The sequence below is a fragment of the Staurois parvus genome, unplaced genomic scaffold (assembly GCF_062004578.1).
Source record: "Staurois parvus isolate SC_StPar_1 unplaced genomic scaffold, SC_StPar_1.0 ptg000038l, whole genome shotgun sequence".
NCBI classification, from domain to species: domain Eukaryota; kingdom Metazoa; phylum Chordata; class Amphibia; order Anura; family Ranidae; genus Staurois; species Staurois parvus.
The window spans coordinates 84,294-104,445 of NW_028317834.1; the positions used below are offsets into that span (position 1 = coordinate 84,294).

Here is a 20,152-nt window from a genome sequence, read left to right on the forward strand (position 1 = left end):
TATACAGTTGTGTTCAAAATAATAGCAGTGTGTTGGAAAAAGTGACTAAAGCTGAAAATCCTTCTAATAGCTTTTATTTCCATCCACACAAATGCATTGGGAACACGACACATTCTATTCCAAATCACAACATGAAGAAAAATACATCAAATTTGTGTTGTTCCTCTAAAAAAATATATAGACTGAGAAATGTTTGAAGATTTTGCTTTCCTTTGAATGACTTCATGAATATTTGGTTGTAGTTGCACTGTTTCTGAGAACTGCTGTACATCTGTGTTGCATGGAGTCCCCCAACTTCTGGCCCCTGTGATCAGGTATTCCAGCCCAGGATGATTGGACCACATTCCACAGTTCTTCTCTATTTCTTGGTTTTGCCTCAGAAACGGCATTTTTGATGTCACCCCACAAGTTTTCTATTGGATGAAGATCCGGGGATTGGGCTGGCCACTCCATAACGTCCATCTTGTTGGTCTGGAACCAAGATGTTGCACGTTTACTGGTGTGTTTGGGGTCGTTGTCTTGTTGGAACACCCATTTCAAGGGCATATCCTCTTCAGCATAAGGCAGCATGACCTCTTCAAGTATTCTGATGGATTCAAACTGATCCATGATCCCTGGTATACGATAAATAGGCCCAACACCGTAGTATGAGAAACACCCCCATATCATAATGCTTGCACCACCATGCTTCACTGTCTTCACAGTGTCCTGTGGCTTGAATTCAGTGTTTGGGGGTCGTCTGACAAACTGTCTCCGCCCACTAGACCCAAAAAGAACAATCTTACTTTCATCAGTCCACAAAATGTTGGGCCATTTCTCTTTAGGCCGGTCAATGTGCTCTTTGGCAGATTGTAACCTCTTCAGCACGTCTTTTTCCCAACAGTGGGACTTTGCGGGGACTTCTTGCAGATAGCTTGGCTTCACATAGGCGTCTTCTAATTGTAACAGTCCTCACAGGGAACGTCACACCTTCTTTCATCTTCCTGGAGCTGATTGTTGGCTGAGTCCTCACAGGGAACGTCACACCTTCTTTCATCTTCCTGGAGCTGATTGTTGGCTGAGTCCGCCCCATTTTGGCTATTCTTCTATCCATTCCAATGGTAGTTTTTCGCTTTCTTCCACGTCTTTCAGGTTTTGGTTGCCACTTTAAAGCATTTGCGATTATTTTAGCTGAGCAGCCGATCATTTTCTGCACTTCTTTATATGTTTTCCCCTCTCCAATCAACTTTTTAATCAAGGTACGCTGTTCTCCTGAACAATGTCTGGAACGACCCATTTTCCTCAGAATTTCAGAGAGAAATGCACTGTAACCAGCATGTCCAACATTTGCTGCCTTCCTTCCTTAAATAAGGGCAATAATTGCCACCTGTTTATCAAAGAATGAATGACCTCACTAATAGAACTCCACACTGCTATTATATTGAACACGCCCCTCAATGAGTGATTCAATGACACAGAATCAGCAGCATGCATGTCATGACTGTTGGGTCTGTTGGATTTCTATGACTCTACTACACCTGCTAGAAAAATATTTGCCATGTAGAAATCTCATATGATGTCCTCCCAGAATGCGCTCTCCTGCATGCCCCCGGGGGCATGAACCTGGCGATCTCCATGATTGCTGTGTCCTATGACACGCTGGTCATCGGGAATTGCAGTTGCCGGTTCTCGACTGCACTTTCTTCACGCTGTCAGAGCAAGAGGAAGGTACTGCCAGCAGTTGTCAGAGGAGGGATCATCAGGGCACTTATGATCAGTGACCTGAGGATCGGTGCCCAGCAGCGCCACCCACCAGTTCCGCCCACAAGTGCCCAGCAGTGCCACCCACCTTTGCCCACCAGTGCCGCCCAGCAGTGCCGCCCGTCAGTGCCCAGCAGTGCTGCCAATCAGTGACAACTATCAGTACCCATCATCAGTGCCGCCTCATTAGTGCTGCCTATCAGTGCCTATCAGTGCTGCCTATCCTTGCTGCCTATCAGTGCAGCCTCATCAACGCACATCAGTGAAGGAGAAAAAGTACCTTCGGAGAGTAAATACCACCAAAAGAAAGCTCTATTTGTGTAAAAAAAAGATAAAAATTTCAATAGAGTACAATGTTGCATGACCGCGCAATTGTCATTTAAAGTGCGACAATGCTGAAAATTGGCCTAGTAAGGAAGGGGGTATAAGTGCCTGGTAGGCAAGTGGTTAAGGACCCCACTGGCACCTTTTGGGGGGGGGGGTAACCCGCTCCCGCTCCCACTTCTACTGCAATCACCTAGGTGATCAGAAGCGGGGGTTGTCCTCCCCCCTCCTTCCCTGTAGTCTTCTGGGACACATGAAAGGTCCTAGAAGACTACAGGACCATTCACAAAGCACAGAGATACTCGCACATGCTCAGTGGGCACCCGGATGTGAAGCCGCAAGCTGTCACAGTTGGGTGCCCACACTGAAGATGCCGGCACTGAAAACACAGGGCGGCCAGTCAAACGGGCTGCGGGGAGGACACCACGAGATCGAGGGACAGGTAAGTATCTGTCTTTTAAAAGTCAGCAGCTACAGTTTTTGCAGCTGCTGACTTTTATTTTTTTTATTTTCACTGGAACTCCACTTTAATGTATGAAGATATTATTTGTAGTGTACAAATTACAACCTGTACGTTACCTCTAAGGGTTGTACCCCTTCTGACTTACTGTTGGTGAGTCCTGCAATCACATTGTTATCAGCTCCTTGTAAAACTATTATCTCTTTCCAATAAAATCTATGAACAAGAGAAGATATGGACCCCACAATTCCTCTATATACTCCACAATTCTCCCATGTGGACACCTCGTAAGTGGTTCTCCAGTATAGACTCCCAGTTTGGGGAACTCATTTAGAAGAAGCCGTCAAATAAGCCGTTATAGAAAGAAATGGGAAACAGACAGAGAAAATAAGAGAGAGTGGTGGGAGGTGATTGTGACCTCCATACCTCTCATCTCTCTGTCCTCTTCACAGAAACTCAGTCATTTCTTTTGCATAGATCTTTCAGGACTCCAGCTCAATTGTTCAGCTAGGACAGGAGGGATTTCCCCTTATGACCCCAATTGTAGCGGTGATGTCGGGGATTTGATACACGTTTTGGAGATGTCCAAAATTACTCAAAAAGTGGAACGATATGACCAGTATTATAATGTTGGTGTTCAATATTCCTCGGGTGTGCCTCTTGGTGTCAATAGAGGAGGAATTATTTACACCTCCTCCTATTACAAGTCATATAGCAATAGTGAGGCTGCTTGACCATAAAAGATATCCCGATCTTGGCTATCATCTCAAACTCCCAGCAGACACCAGTGGATTGAGCAGGTGATCTCCACATTAACATGTGAAAAAACGAATGTATCAACATTGTAATTCCCCCAGGAGATGTATGTCTGGCAGAACTGGCTGGATACTCCTTGCTCTCTCCTAGTTAGTTCTTCATAGGCTTTTAAAATCTTATCTCTTTAGCCCCATAGAAGGAGAACGGCCAGTTACATGGGGGACCCATACTTGGGGTATGATCCTGTAGACAAAGGCCTCATTGAACGGTGTCAGCTATCTATGTACAGTTGTGTTCAAAATAATAGCAGTCAGACATCACTAACCGGATCAATCACAGTTTTTGGTAGAAATTATATTTCTACATGGCAAATAATTTCCTAGCAGGTGTAGTAGAGTCATAGAAATCCAACAGACCCAACAGTCATGACATGCATGCTGCTGATTCTGTGTCATTGAATCACTCATTGAAAGGGGCGTGTTCAAAATAATAGCAGTGTGGAGTTCTATTAGTGAGGTCATTCATTCTTTGAGAAACAGGTGGCAATTATTGCCCTTATTTAAGGAAGGAAGGCAGCAAATGTTGGACATGCTGGTTACAGTGCATTTCTCTCTGAAATTCTGAGGAAAATGGGTCGTTCCAGACATTGTTCAGAAGAACAGCGTACCTTAATTAAAAAGTTGATTGGAGAGGGGAAAACATATAAAGAAGTGCAGAAAATGATCGGCTGCTCAGCTAAAATGATCACAAATGCTTTAAAATGGCAACCAAAACCTGAAAGACGTGGAAGAAAGCGAAAAACTACCATTGGAATAGATAGAAGAATAGCCAAAATGGCGCAGACTCAGCCAACAATCAGCTCCAGGAAGATGAAAGAAGGTGTGACTTTCCCTGTGAGGACTCAGCCAACAATCAGCTCCAGGAAGATGAAAGAAGGTGTGATGTTCCCTGTGAGGACTGTTACAATTAGAAGACACCTATGTGAAGCCAAGCTATCTGCAAGAAGTCCCCGCAAAGTCCCACTGTTGGGAAAAAGACGTGTGCTGAAGAGGTTACAATCTGCCAAAAAGCACATTCACTGGCCTAAAGAGAAATGGTGCAACATTTTGTGGACTGATGAAAGTAAGATTGTTCTTTTTGGGTCTAGTGGGCGGAGACAGTTTGTCAGATGACCCCCAAACACTGAATTCAAGCCACAGGACACTGTGAAGACCGTGAAGCATGGTGGTGCAAGCATCATGATATGGGGATGTTTCTCATACTACGGTGTTGGGCCTATTTATCGCATACCAGGGATCATGGATCAGTTTGAATCCATCAGAATACTTGAAGAGGTCATGCTGCCTTATGCTGAAGAGGAAATGCCCTTGAAATGGGGGTTCCAACAAGACAACGTCCCCAAACACACCAGTAAACATGAAACATCTTGGTTCCAGACCAATAAGATGGACGTTATGGAGTGGCCAGCCCAATCCCCGGATCTTCATCCAATAGAAAACTTGTGGGGTGACATCAAAAATGCCGTTTCTGAGGCAAAACCAAGAAATAGAGAAGAACTGTGGAATGTGGTCCAATCATCCTGGGCTGGAATACCTGATCACAGGGGCCAGAAGTTGGGGGACTCCATGCAACACAGATGTACAGCAGTTCTCAGAAACAGTGCGACTACAACCAAATATTCATGAAGTCATTCAAAGGAAAGCAAAATCTTCAAACATTTCTCAGTTTATATAGTGAATGTTTGAGTTTGTAAAGAAGAATACAAACACGCCCATTTTTTTTTTTTTAACCATCTAATATTCACTTTTCTTCCATTTTTTTTTAGAGGAACAACACAAATTTGATATATTTTTCTTCATGTTTGGATTTGGAATAGAATGTGTCGTGTTCCCAATGCATTTGTGTGGATGGAAATAAAAGCTATTAGAAGGAGTTTCAGCTTTAGTCACTTTTATCATCACACGGATATTATTTTGAACACAACTGTATGTACTGGGGGGAGTTACTTGCCGTGTACAGCTGAATTGTTCTAGGTTGTTTCTTCTTTTCTCTGTTCATTTGTTTATAAAAGGTAAAAGTGACACCATAGACAAAGCAAGTTATTGTTCTGTATGATCTGTAACAGTGCCACAACTGCCTATACGTGAGAATGTATGACTCCATTGTCTGGGCTGAATGTTGGGAATACTGTGCACACTTATAAACTTTATTAATAAAATCTATTTGATTAAAAAATACTGTAGATAATGCTGTACATATTCTTTCTATTCATAAGATATATTTAGTAATGAACATTAAAAATAGAAAGCAACTTTATGTAGCACTTTATATAATTTTTTTTTTTTTTTTTTGTACAGGTGGATTGATGAACCAAGTTTTCGGTCATGTTGGTGTTCATGAATACAGCTGAGTCACATGGAAAACAAGACATATGGGTGTCTTAATTGACTGAAAGTCTTTATTGCAGCTCACTGGAGGATTCACACGGGATACAAGTCATATCTGTGTTCTAAAAGTCATGGTTTGGATCCTCTTCCACATTGATCCAGCAGGAGAAAAGTAATTTCAGTGTTCTGGAAGTGACAATGGCTTTACAATAACGTCCAACCCAAGTATACATAAGAGGAGTCATTTCAAACTACTTCTTGTTTGGAGATTTTACAATGGAGAGAAAATATATCAGACACCAGAAGGTTCGCAAGGGAGAGAAGTCATATCATTGTTCTGAATGTGATAAAGCTTTTACACAGAAGTCACATCTTATCACACACCAGAAGACTCACACTGGAGACAAGCCATATCAGTGTTCTGAATGTGATAAAGCTTTTACTGTGAAGTCACATCTTATCACACACCAGAGGATTCACACTGGAGAGAAGTCATTTCAGTGTTCTGATTGTGATAAAGCTTTTACTCAGAAATCACATCTTATCACACACCAGAGTATTCACACTGGAGAGAAGTCATATCAGTGTTCTGAATGTGATAAAGCTTTTACTCAGAAATCACATCTTATCACACACCAGAGGATTCACACTGGAGAGAAGTCATTTCAGTGTTCTGATTGTGATAAACCTTTTACTCAGAAATCACATCTTATCACACACCAGATGATTCACACTGGAGAGAAGTCATTTCAGTGTCCTGAATGTGACAAAGCTTTTATAAAGAAGTCAAATTTTGTCAGACATCAGAGGCTTCATACTGGAGAGAAGTCATATCAGTGTTCTGAATGTGATAAAGCTTTTACATTGAAGTCACATCTTATCAAACACCAGAGGATTCACACTGGAGAGAAGCCATATCAGTGTTCTGAATGTGATAAAGCTTTTACTGTGAAGTCAGATCTTATCGTACACCAGATGATTCACACTGGAGAGAAGCCATATCAGTGTTCTGAATGTGATAAAGCTTTCACTGTGAAGTCAAATCTTATCACACACCAGAAGATTCACACTGGAGAGAAGCCATATCAGTGTTCTGAATGTGATAAAGCTTTTACTCAGAAGTCAGATCTTATCAGACACCAGAGGATTCACACTGGAGAGAAGCCATATCAGTGTTCTGAATGTGATAAAGCTTTTACAGATAAATCAGATCTTATCAGACACCAGAGGATTCACACTGGAGAGAAGCCATATCAGTGTTCTGAATGTGGCAAAGCTTTTACATATAAGTCACATCTTATCAGACACCAGAGGATTCACACTGGAGAGAAGCCATTTTAATGCTCTCAATGTGACAAAGTTTTACAGTTAATGCCGGTCTAATCTATCACCGGAGGTTTCATAAATTTCTGCATTGATTAAATTCTGGAAGAAAAGGAATATTAAAGAAGTTTCAGGTGTCACAGGTTTGTTTCACATCCCCAATGTCATCCCACAAGCTAGAGAAGAAAGGAGAAGATAAAATGCTACTTTAAAAGAAACAAACTAAAATCTGAGAAAACTGGAATGTAATGATTGGATGAACTGAGTTTAGTGCTTATGTCCATCAAGCACACAACTAGAAGGGATTTGAATATTTTATCTTTTGACATTTTTTGATGAGGGGAGGGACTGATGGTTGTGTTATTGATCTTGATGGAGAAGTCAGGGAGGGGGCACAGGCTGGGGGGAATACTAAGAGCTCAGTTTTGTTAAGATTGAGTTTGAGGAAGTGGAGTGACATCCATTCCGATATGTCTCTTAGTAGGTTAGTAATGCAAGAGGAGACTGAAGGGGCGAGGTGAGGAGGAGACTGAAGGGGTGAGGTGAGGAGGAGACTGAAGGGGTGAGGTGAGGAGTAGAAAGATAGATTTGTGTGTCACCAGCCTAGAGATGGTACTTAAAACCATGGCAGTAGGGGAAGGAGGTGTAGATGTAGAAGAGTAGGGGTCCAAGAATGGAACCTTGAGGTACCCCTACGGAAAGAGGGAGTGGAGAGGAGGAGGCAGAGTTATAGTTAACACTGAACAAGCTCTGCAATAGGTAGGAGAACCAGGAGAGAGCAGAGTCTTGGAGGCCAACTGAGTGGAGTTTTTTTTAGGAGAAGGGGTTGGTCAACCATATCAAAAGCTGCAGAGAGGTCAAGTAGTAAGAGTACGAAGTAGTGGCCATTGGTTGGGATGAGTACGGAGTAGTGGCCATTGGTTGGGATGAGTACGGAGTAGTGGCCATTGGTTGGGATGAGTACGGAGTAGTGGCCATTGGTTGGGATGAGTACGCAGTAGTGGCCATTGGTTTTAGCAGTTAGATTATTAGTGAGTTTTAGTAGGGTGGTGTCAGTGGAGTGGAGTGATCGAAAGCCAGACTGTAAAGGGTCAAGAAGGTTGTTGTCGGTGAGATGGGAGCTCAGGTGATTGTAGACTAAGAGTTCTAGGAGTTTAAAAGTAAACGAGAGCAGGGGGACGGGTCTTAAGTTGTTAAGGTTGGTGGGGTCCAGGGAGGGCTTTTTAAGTATTGGAGTGATGTGTGTATGCTTTAGTGGGGAGGGGAAGGCACCAGTAGAGAGGGAGAGATTGAAGATGTGAGTGAGGGATCGTAGGATGGAAAAAGAGGGTGACTGTAGTAGTTGTGAGGGGACAGGATCCAGGGGGCAGGTAGTGAGACGGGCTTCTGAGAGAACCTTAGTGACCTCTTCGGTAGTAGCGAGGTCAAAAGAGGAAAGTGTTGAGGGAGGTTTAGTATAAGGTATGCTAAGTGGGATGGATGTCTGTGCAGTGGAGATGCCCCTATGAATTGCATCAATCTTGTTTTTGAAATGATTTGCAATCTCGTGAGCAGTGAGTGAGGTACTGGGTGGAGGTGGAGAAAGTTGAGAGTTAGAAGTAAAGAAGAGATGACGAGGACTGGATGACAAGCTATTGATGAGAGTGACAAAGTAGGCTTGTCTGGCAGCATGGAGGGAGGAATTGCATGTTAAGAAAGCAGATTTATATCGGGTGAATGCTTGGTGAGATTTGGTTTTACGCCACATTCGCTCCAGCACACGACTATGTCGTTTAAGATCTCTGGTGTTGTCAGTCTGCCAAGGTTGTAATGGTCGGGGCCTGATGCTTCATGTTAGAGGAGCAAGTGAGTCTAATGCGGATGAAAGTGAACTGTTGTAGACAGCAGTGGCCAGGTCAGGGCAGGACAGGGGAGAGATTCTGTCATAGAGTTGGTCAGTTGCAGAGTGGAAAGGAGAAGGGTTCAAGTTGTGAAGGTTTTTGCAGGTGATTGCTGATTGGAGGGATAAGTGTTTGAAGATGAGGAGACTGTGAAGGTAATGAGATTGTGATCATAGAGAGGAAAGGGGGTGTTTGTGAGGTTGTAGGATATCTTCTCATGGGTGACAACCTTTCAGGCAGGTCTGTGTCTGTGACACCAGCTAGAAAGAAGTCTCTGTTCAGTGAGAAAACAACATCCCAAGCTGATGCAGGCCTTCCAATACTGAGTTACTGCTGATTTAGGGGATGTATTCAGCAGTAAAACGTAAGCCCAGCTGGCCACTTGTGTTCCATGTGGTTCTGCCAAATGGGATTCCATCAGGTGAAGATCAGAAATCCTTGTTCCATGTTTTCTCTTTCCAGCTATTACTCCTCTCCATAGACTAATCACACAATGCAACTGCCAGAGATCTGAACTTACAAAGTGCTGAGTGTGCGGTCATATTCCTACCACTTCTTCCGGGGGACTGACATTCCTCTGATTGGGGTTCACAATAATCACTCTGAGTGCACACATCTCTTTTTGGTGGAAAGTTTGTAAAGAAAACTTCTTCTCCCTGGAAATATTACAACGTTGGCACCAAAGTGTAACTATGGGCAAAATCAGTAATGACATTAATAATGAAATCTGTCATTAGCAGAGCAGGTTTTGTTTTTCTGAGTCTCCTATTGTTTTATGTTTTGTTGTCCCTCCCAGTAGATATTTTTTGTCTACTTCCTGTAGAAAATCCAAGTCTTTTGGTAAAAATGGCAGTTGGAGGGGTTGGGGCAAATCCTATAACACTGCTGGGGGTGCTCACAACTGTCAGTTGTCATTCATATGGGGGTTGGACCTTATAGAGAACCTGTTGCTGTAACTGCAGTAGAAGCGTTAGCTGAGGTTGGGCTTTACTTGTTGTGTGTCTTACTTATAACACAGGTCTGCGACTAAAAAGCTGTTTGATTATTTTCATCTAATTTCCATGTATTTTGGTGTGCTGAAAACAAATAAAATATTGAAAAAACTCCTAGACGTCAGGATTTGCCACAAAATGCAAAATTGTCTTCAAGTTTATTAAAAAAAATAATAATTTTTGGGGGGTTTTTTAATATTATGGGTTTTTAACCAAATTTAAAGTCCAAATTACTATTAATTCACAGAAGTGCATTTAAGATATAAAATGCCAAAAAAAACCTTAAAGGGGTTGTCCAAATTATGTAAAAAAAAATATAGCACTGTAAATCTGATGGTCAGCAATATATACATAAGCTAAGCAAGTTTTAGGGAAACAAATTCTATTTCCTCATTTCCCTAGTTCTCTTCTGGCCCTTTGTTGTTATTTGTTCTTAACTAGAAAAACGCATTGACTCCTCCTGCTTTCCTCTGGGTAAATGCATCTATCTCCTATCTCCGCTCTTAACTAGGAAAACGCATTGACTCCTCCTGCTTTCCTCTGGGTAACTGCATCTATCTCCTATCTCCGCTCTTAACTAGGAAAACGCATTGACTCCTCCTGCTGCTTTCCTCTGGGTAAATGCATCTATTTCCTATCTCCGCTCGTAACTAGGAAAACGCATTGACTCCTGTTAAATTCAGAACAAATGGTGTATTTATATTTGTGTATGTTGACCATTCCTCACCTCCAGCTGCACTCAGGTTTATGACTGTAGCCTGTTCCCAATGAAACATCCCCCACTATTCATGTGATCCTTATCAGCTTCTAATTGGGGTGGAGTTGAATGCTCATTTGAGTATCTCTCTATAAATTTAGATCAGCTCATGGGGGGAGATCACTGATGGGGGGCACAGTCTCTGATGGGGGTTCTGCATTGAGCGAGTGCTGTGTTGATGGAGTGCGATGCAGTTAAACACAGCAGTTGGAACTAAAGCAGGAGAACTTCAGCAGCAGGAAGACACAACAACAGCAAGAAACTCTACTGCACGCTGGACAGACTGCAAGCAATCACCCCGGGAAACATCTCTTACATACCTGAGTCCCACTCCGTGTACCTTTATATAATACGCCCCTCTTCTCCTCTTCATATTACTATCCTCTGTTCCCAAATCTCATTTCTTTACCCCTCTGCTCCACCCCAAAACTTGTACATCTCCCCCTCATTGCTATCATCTTCCTACTACTGCTCTCATCACCTCCCCAAAATGCCTCTTCCACTCCTCCTTCTCATTTTCCTCTCCTCCATTCCCAAAATCCATTCACTATATCCCTCTGCCCCTCCCAAACAATTGTATATTGTGTCCTCACTGCTTCCTTCGCCCCTCTACGGCACCCAGCACCTCCTCCTATTACTCCACTCTCCCACTGACCCAAAAACCTCCACTAGTAGTTTCTCACGCTCCTACACATCCAGCTCCCATGCCACCTTTCTCACCCTTCTCGTAACCGCGGGGGACATCTCCCCCAATCCTGGCCCTCCACCACCTCCCTCACCCGCGCAACACCCTTCCGCCTCCACGTCCCGCCGCAACCCCCGCAAATTAGTATCTGTCCCCCTGCTCCCTAAAATCTCCCCCCTGTTTTCATGTGCACTCCTGAATGCCCGATCGGTGTGCAACAAGCTTACCGCCATCCGCAACCTCTTTGTTTCCCGCTCCCTCAACCTCCTAGCGATCACAGAAACCTGGATCCAGCCCACTGACTCTACCTCCCCTGCTGCATTCTCCTACGGAGGTCTCACCTGGACCCACTCACCCAGGCCCAACGGTTGTAGAGATGGTGGGGTTGGTCTGCTCCAGTCACCGCAGAGCACCTTCCGAGTCCTCCCAAACCCCCCCTCTCTATCCTTCTCCTCCTTCGAGGCCCACTGCATCCGACTATTCTCCCCAACCCCCCTAAAGATTGCTGTGATATACCGGCCTCCTGGATCCATATCCCGCTTCCTGGATGACTTTTCCTCCTGGCTACGCTTCTTCCTCTCCTCTGAGCTACCCACCATCATCCTTGGGGATTTCAACATCCCTGTCAACCTCGACAACCCGGACACATCCCATCTCCTCCACTTAACCTCCTCCTTTGCACTTGCACAGTGCATACAATCCACCACCCACTCGGTAATATCCTTGATCTTGTCTTCTCCAACCGCTGCGCTCCCCACAACCTCACTAACACCCACTTTCCTCTCTCTGACCACAACCTGATTACCTTCTCTATCTCCTCGTCCTCCAACACTTACTCCTCCAAATGTACTACCAGCCGTAACCTCCGCAACCTTAACCCTGCCCCCCTCCACTCTGCAGCTGATCAACTCCATGACAGCATCCTCCCCCTGTCCTGCCCCGACTTGGCTATGACTGCCTACAACAATGCGCTGTCAACAGCCCTTGACTCACTAGCGCCTCTAACCACACGCAACATCAAACCCCGACTGGCAGACTGATCACACCAAAACCCTTAAACGACACAGTCGTGCCCTGGAGTGACTATGGCGCAAAACCAAATCCCAACAAGCCGTCACCCGCTACAAATCTGCCTTCCACACCTACACCTCCTCCCTCCACACAGCCAAAAAAGCTTACTTCCTGACCCTTATCAAGGCCCTCTCCTACAATCCTCGCCGACTCTGCTTCACCTTCAACTCTCTACTCTCGCCACCCCCACCTCCACCCAGCACCTCACTCACTGCCCTTGAGATTACCAATCACTTCAAAAACAAGATTGACACAATTCGCAAGGACATCGCTGCAACTCACGCCCTCTCAATCTGTCCCCTCTCACACATCTACCCCCTCATCCTCCCTCCTCCTCGACATAGCCCGCAGGGACTTCATCGCTGCTCAAACTCCCTCCAACCCCATTCCCCTTCACTCAGCTACCCCCCTCATCACCCCTCTCCCACGGCCCCACAACTGCTCTGACCTCCACTTCCACCCCACCCTACATTCCTCATACTGAAGCTCCCCCAACACTCTGCACCTTTGACCTTACTACCATTGAGGAAGTTTCCAAGATCCTCTCTGATGCCCGCCTCACCACCTGCCCCCTCGACCCTATCCCCTCACAACTCCTCCATCCTACGCTCCCTCACCCACATCTTCAATCTCTCCCTCTCCTCCGGCACTTTCCCCTCCCCTCTGAAACATGCACACATCACCCCCATACTTAAAAAGCCCTCCCTTGACCCCAATGACCCGAACAACCTCAGACCCATCTCCCTGCTCCCATTTACATCTAAACTCCTCGAGCGCCTAGTCTACACCCACCTATGCTCTCACCTCAATGACAACAACCTCCTCGATCCCCTACAGTCCGGCTTCCGTCCCCTACACTCCACCGAACCTGCCTTACTCAAACTCTCCAACGACCTGCTAACCGCCAAAGCTAATGGCCACTATTCAGTGCTCCTACTCCTTGACCTCTCTGCGGCCTTCGACACAGTCGACCACCCCCTCCTCCTCAAAAAACTACACTCCCTCGGCCTCAAAGATTCTTCTCTCTCCTGGCTCTCATTCTACCTATCACAACGCTCTTTCAGCGTTACCTATAATGCTACCACCTCCCCCTCTCTGTTGGGGTCCCTCAAGGCTCTGTCCTTGGGCCCCTTCTCTTCTCCATCTACACCTCCTCCCTTGGCCAACTCCTACACTCTCACGGCTTCAACTACCACCTCTATGCCGACGACACAAATCTATCTCTCAACCCCCACCTCACCCCCTCGGTCTCTGCCCGAATCACACACCTACTGAGCGACATATCAGACTGGATGTCACTCCACTTCCTTAAACTGAACCTCTCCAAAACCGAGTTTCTTGTCTTCCCCCCCCAGCCCGGACACCACCCCCACATTGACTTCTCCATCACATTCAACAACACCACCATCAAACCCGAACCGCAGGCCAGAGTACTTGGTGTCATTCTGGACTCTAACCTATCCATCCAGCCCCAAGTCCAATCTTTAACAAACTCGTGCAGACTCCACCTCTGCAACATCGCCAAAATCTGCACGTTCCTAACCCCAGAAACCACTAAACAGCTCATCCACTCCCTCATCATATCACGACTCGACTACTGCAACTCCCTCCTTACTGGCCTGCCTCGCCGCCGGCTATCCCCGCTTCAGTCGATCCTGAATACGGCTGCCAGACTCATTCACCTTACCAACCGCTCCATCTCCGCCACCCCCCTCTGCCAATCCCTCCACTGACCTCCACCCCCCTCTGCCAATCCCTCCACTGGCTTCCGATTGCGCAATGGATCAAATTTAAAATCCTAACACTGACGTACAAAGCTGTCCACCATACTGCCCCAAACTACATCACTGACCTAATATCCAAGTACCACCCAGCACGCACACTCCGCTCCTCACAAGACCTCCTTCTCTCTAGTTCCCTGGTCTCCTTCTCCCACACCCGCCTCCAGGACTTCTCCAGGGTGTCACCCATCCTCTGGAACTCCCTGCCCCAACCCATCAGATTATCACCTACTCTCCTCTCCTTTAGGCACACCCTGAAAACCCATCTCTTCAGGGAAGCCTACCCCACCCCCTGCTAACTTGAAGACCTCCTCCACTCTTCCTACCACTCCATCCCCCACAGCTATCTCCTCCTGTGCCACCATCCCCTCCCTCCTAGATTGTAATCTCAAAAGAGCAGGGCCCTCAATCCCCTCATGTTTTGCATTGTATTGGTATTGTTCTGTCACATGTTCTGTCCCCCTTTGTAATGTACAGCGCTGAGCCAACTATCGGTGCTTTATAAATACTGTATAATAATAATAATAATTTGTAGGTAAACAATCTCTGCCCCTCCCTCCCTGCAAAGGGGGTGAATACATGTGCTGCTCTGAGTGACATGTCTGACTACTGAGGGTAAGCCTCAGCCCTGAGTCTGTGCTTCTAATGGTAGAAAGGGTCAATCTTTCCTGAAGAATCCAGTGGGTGGGATACCAAATACCCTTGTTTTCTGTGTCTATGGGACAGCCGAGACCGACAAAATCACTGGACCAAGAAGAGGTGACAGCCGAGGGTAACTTTGGTACCTTCCCATAAAGTTCTTCTACCACCTCTCCACATAAAATTGGGATTGATGAAGCAATTCGTAAAATCACTTCCAAGAGATGGAGAATGCTTCAAATTCAAATGGTCACCAAGTTTCCAGGCCTGTCAGGGGCACAATTGATGGAAGGTGTGTTCGTCGGACCAGACATTAGAAGGCTTAGAGTTGATCAAGAGCTTGTCAATACCATGACGGATCCTCACAAAGAAGGGTGGATTGCATTTAAAGAAGTCGTACAGAAATTTTTAGGCAATACCAAAGATCCTCACTACAAAAAGATCGTCAGACAAATGCTGAAAGCATTTCAAGCTTTAGGTTGCCTGATGAGTTTGAAAGTGCATTTCCTCCAGTCCCACCTTGACTGCTTTCCTGAAAATTTGGGAGCTGTGAGTGAGGAACAAGGTGAACGGTTCCACCAAGACATTAAAGAGATGGAAAGGAGATACCAGGGAAAATGGAGCATTACAATGATGGCAGACTACTGTTGGATGCTTCAGAGAGACATTCCACATGCTACTCACAAGCGTAAATGCACCAAGAGGAGCCTCACAGGGAAGAAGAATCGAGTTTAGTGTGTGTAGGTGAGCTCATTTCAGTTCAAAAAAGGATTTTCATGAAAAAATAGTAATAAAAATTTAATTTTATAAGTCTATTTCCATTTATTTTGAGGTATTGCCTTTTTTAACATATTTACCTAAATTGTCAGGAAACGTGATGTCCTATGACAAAATGGAGGTCATTTTTGGATTCAGCGCACCAAAAAACATAAAGATTACGTGGAATAACCAAAACAACTCTTGAAAAAAATGTTTTTGCAGACCTGTGTAATCTATCTAAGACTACCCTGTACAGGGTGACAACACTGCTGTGTAATGTTCCTTCAGAATGATCAGGGTTGTCACCCTGTTACAGAAGGTGGGAAAATAACAGATCTACAGACAGGACCAACAGCTGATACAACTATGTTGCAGAGGGAACTCTGGGAATGCTAATGACAGATTGCATTACACATTCAGTTAGCAGACTTCCTGCTGTTGGTCTGATGTTTGAATTGTGTTCTGATATTATTTTTATTATTATACAGGATTTATATGGCGCCAACGGTTTGCTTAACGCTTTACATTATAGTGGGAGACAATACAGTAACAATACAGTTCAATACAAGAGGGATTTAAGGGCCCTGCTCCTTGGAGCTTACAATCCAGGAGGGAGGAGTGAATGGTACAGTAGGTAGTAACTGTGGGGGATGGACTGGTTGGAAGAGTAGAGGATTCCAGAATTATCAGAAGGCGGGATAGGCATCCCTGAAGAGATAGGTTTTCAATGATCGCCTAAAGGTAAGTAGAGTAGGTGATAGTCTGATAGATTGGGGTAGGGAGTTCCAGAGGATGGGTGACGCCCTGGAGAAGTCTTGGAGATGAGCATGGGAGGAGGAGATAAGGGAGCTAGAGAGTAGGAGGTCTTGCGAGGAGTGGAGTGTACAGTTTGGGTGATATTTAGAGATAAGATCGGATATGTAAATTGGGGCAGTGTTGTGGATGGCTTTATATGTCAGTGTTAGTGTTTAGAATTTTATCTGTTGGGCAATTGGGAGCCAGTGGAGGGATTGGCAGAGAGGGGTGGCAGATACAGAACGGTTAGTAAGGTGGATGAGTCTGGCAGCAGTGTTCATGATAGACTGGAGTGGGGATAGCCTGCAATGAGGTAGGCCAATGAGGAGGGAGTTACAATAGTCGAGGCGTGATAGAACAAAGGAGTGAATAAGTTGCTTAGTGGTTTCCGGGGTTAGGAACGGACGTATCTTGGAGATGTTGCGGACGTGTAGTCTACATGATTTTGTCAACGATTGGATCTGGGGCATGAGGGGATGGACTGATGATTGTGTTATCAATATTTATGGTGAGGTCAGTGGAGGTGGCACGGGCTGGGGCGAATACTAAGAGCTCCGTTTTGGAAAGGTTGAGTTTGAGGGAGTGGAGTGACATCCATGCCGACATGTCACTTAGTAGGTTAGTAATGCGAGTGGAGACTGAAGGGGTGAGATGAGGGGTAGACAGATTTGCATGTCTTCAGCATAGAGATGGTAATTAAAGCCATGGGAGTTTATCAAGTGACCATGGGAGAAGATGTAGATGGAGAAGAGAAGGGGTCCAAGGACAGAACCTTGAAGGACCCCTACAGAGAGAGGGAGTGAAGAAAAGGTGGCAGCATTATAGGTAACACTGAAGGAGCTCTGCAATAAATTGGAGGAGAACTAGGAGAGAGCGGAGTCTCTGAGGCCAAGAGAGTGGAGTTTTTTGAGGAGGAGGGGATGGTCAACCGTGTCAAAAGCCGCGGAGAGGTCGAGTAGTAGGACTATTGAATAGTGGCCATTGGTTTTTGAAGTTAGTAGGTCATTAGAGAGTTTTAGTAGGGCAGTTTCGGTGGAGTGTAGGGGGCGAAAGCCAGACTGTAAAGGGTCGAGAAGGTTGTTGTCAGTGAGGGAGGAGCTCAGGCGATTGTAGACTAAGCGTTCTAGGAGTTTAGAGGTAAATGGCAGCAGGGAGATGGGTCTTAGATTGTTTAGGTTGGTTGGGGTCTAGGGAGGGTTTTTTAAGTGATGTGCGCGTGCTTTAGAGGGGAGGGGAAGGCACCTGTAGAGAGGAAAAGATTGAAGATGTGAGTGAGGGAGCATAGGATGGAGGAGGAGGGTGACCGTAGTAGTTGTGAGGGGACAGGATCCAGGGGGCAGGTAGTAAGACGGGCTTCTGAGAAGACCTTGAAGACCTCTTCAGTGGTAGCGAGGTCAAAGGAGAAGAGTGTTGAGGGAGGTATGATATGAGGAATGCTAAGTGGGGTGGGTGTCTGTGTGGTGGCGATGTCCCTACGAATTGCGTCAATCTTGTTTTGGAAGTGGTTTGCAATCTCGTGGGCAATGAGTGAGGTGCTAGGTGGCGGTGGGGGTGGAGAAAGTAGAGAGTTAAAGGTAGAGAAGAGCCGGCGAGGACTCGAAGAGAAGGTATTGATGAGAGTGACAAAGTAGGCTTGTTTGGCAGCATAAAAGGAGGAAGTGTATGTTAGGTAGGCAGATTTATAACTTGTGAACGCTCGGTGGGATTTGGTGAAAGAAAGATTGTTTGAAAAAGGTGCACAACGGCCCATCATACAAGACAATAAGAAATCTCTTAATCTCTGGGATGACAACATCGGCAACACAGTGTCTGAGGTAACCACTAAAAACAATGAGTTGGCAGCTACCATAGAAGACAAAGAATTCTTGAAAACCATGAGTCAAGAGCTCTACCAAGATGATTCCAACAGTTGGGTAACACCTCTACCATTTCGGACCCAAAGAGACTACCAAACAACAGCTACATGCAAAATCACGGTTTGTTTCTTTAAAACACAGTTTGAACCAGAAGCCTGAGATGAAAAAGCACTTTGTGGACTTTATACAGAAGTTGTTTGAGAGAGATCATGCTGAGCCTGCACCTCCTCTTACGGAAGGAGAAGAATGTTGGTACCTACCATGCTTTGGGGTCTACCATCCTCACAAGCCTGATCAGATTAGGGTGGTCTTTGACTCAAGTGCTCGTCATGAAGGTGTCTTCCTCATTGACAATCTTCTCACTGGGCCTAATCTGAACAACAATCTCATAGGAGTTTTACTTTGCTTCAGACAAGAGCCAATTGCAGTTATGGCTGACATTCAGCAGATGTTCCACTGTTTCATCGTCTGCGAAGACTACAGAAACTTCCTCAGGTTCCGCAATAATGATGCCAACGATATAGTCATAGACTACCGAATGAAGGTACATGTTTTCAGTAACAGTCCTTCTCCTGCAGTAGCAATTTATGGACTGAGAAAAACAGCTCAAGAGGGTGAAAAAGAATTTGGATCTGATGCAAGACAGTTCATCGAAAGGAATTTCTATGTAGACGAAGGACTCAAATCTCTGCCCATTGAAAAAGCGATTGACCTTCTTACTAGAACCCAGAACATGCTTGCCACTGCGAACCTCAGACTTCACAAAATCATCTTGTCATGGAAATTTTGTATTACAGGTTGAACTTTAAATGTGTCATATATTAGTGTTATTCATATGTCTCTCGTGTGGCTTAATTAAAGCTCTGAAGGCTGCAATTGGGTCATGCGCATGTACAATGTATGTATTACAGTACTCAGCTCGGTAATGGATGAGATGGCAGATCTGCGCTTATAGACCGGTGTGTATACCACCATGGCATTCAATGCGAATGCCGCCGGTGGTAGGCCGCGGGCCTGTATCCACATATCAGCAGCATAGTACCACATGGACTTTGTATAGCCAGGCGCTGGGCAGTGCGAACTCCGCGTGTAGGCTCATGGATATCTCTGCAAGCCACTACCGACCTGAACTGTATCTGGATGGATGTGTTTTAATAAAGATCGTATCGGGCCCATTCAGATACAGACTGAAACTGTTTAATCTAAGGGATGCTTGTACAGACAATGTACATACTACTAGGAGATGATAGCATGTAAAGGATGGGAAGTTCGCTCTCCACAGAGAGCTTATGGGGGAGGGGAGGACTGGTGTAACTGGTTTCCAGTATAGATAAGAGGAAAGGCTACACTCCAATCAGGATGTACATTCTGTGTATGGACACTCCCTATACATTGTTCTGTGGGAGGGGATTGACCTGACCCTCATGTGGGGGAGCGTGTGTGTGCTTTTAATAAAACAGGAGTCTGGGGTTAGAGCCAGTCTCAGAGTGAATTCCAACTGCAACCTGAGAGTGTCGTGTGATCATTCCTGGGTAACGGGAGCTCCATTTTCTCCACATATCAACAGAGCTAAACCAGTTGGAGGCGCAGGAATTGTGGAGTTAAGCTGCAGTCGCGGTAAGCAAAATTTGCATAGCTTTATGGGGGATTGCTGCGCATCCAACTGCGGGTACTCACGGTAAGGAAAAATTTGTTAAAAGCAAATTTCCAAGACACTTGCTACCACTGAGGAGGTCACTAAGGTCTTCTCAGAATCACGCCTCACCACTTGCCCCTTTGACCCTGTCCCCACACAACTCCTCTGGTCACCCTCCTCCTCCATCCTACGCTCCCTCACCCACATCTTCAATCTCTCCCTCTCTACTGGTGCATTCCTCTCCCCGTAAAGCACACGCATATCACTCCCATACTCAAAAAACCCTCCCTGGACCCCACCGACCTGAACAA

At 45.4% G+C, this 20,152-nt stretch overlaps 1 protein-coding gene across 1 annotated transcript in view; it reads left to right on the plus strand.

Moving 5' to 3' along the window:
• The first annotated feature begins 5,725 nt into the window (after nt 1-5,725).
• Nucleotides 5,726-20,152, plus strand: part of LOC149470559 (uncharacterized) — a 432,748-nt gene continuing 418,321 nt past the window's right edge. The window contains exons 1-2 of the mRNA XM_089662246.1: nt 5,726-6,161; nt 6,216-6,950. Of these exons, the coding sequence (XP_089518372.1) occupies nt 5,944-6,161; nt 6,216-6,950 (953 nt within the window). The 5' untranslated portion in view covers nt 5,726-5,943. The remainder of the gene's footprint in view (nt 6,162-6,215; nt 6,951-20,152) is intronic.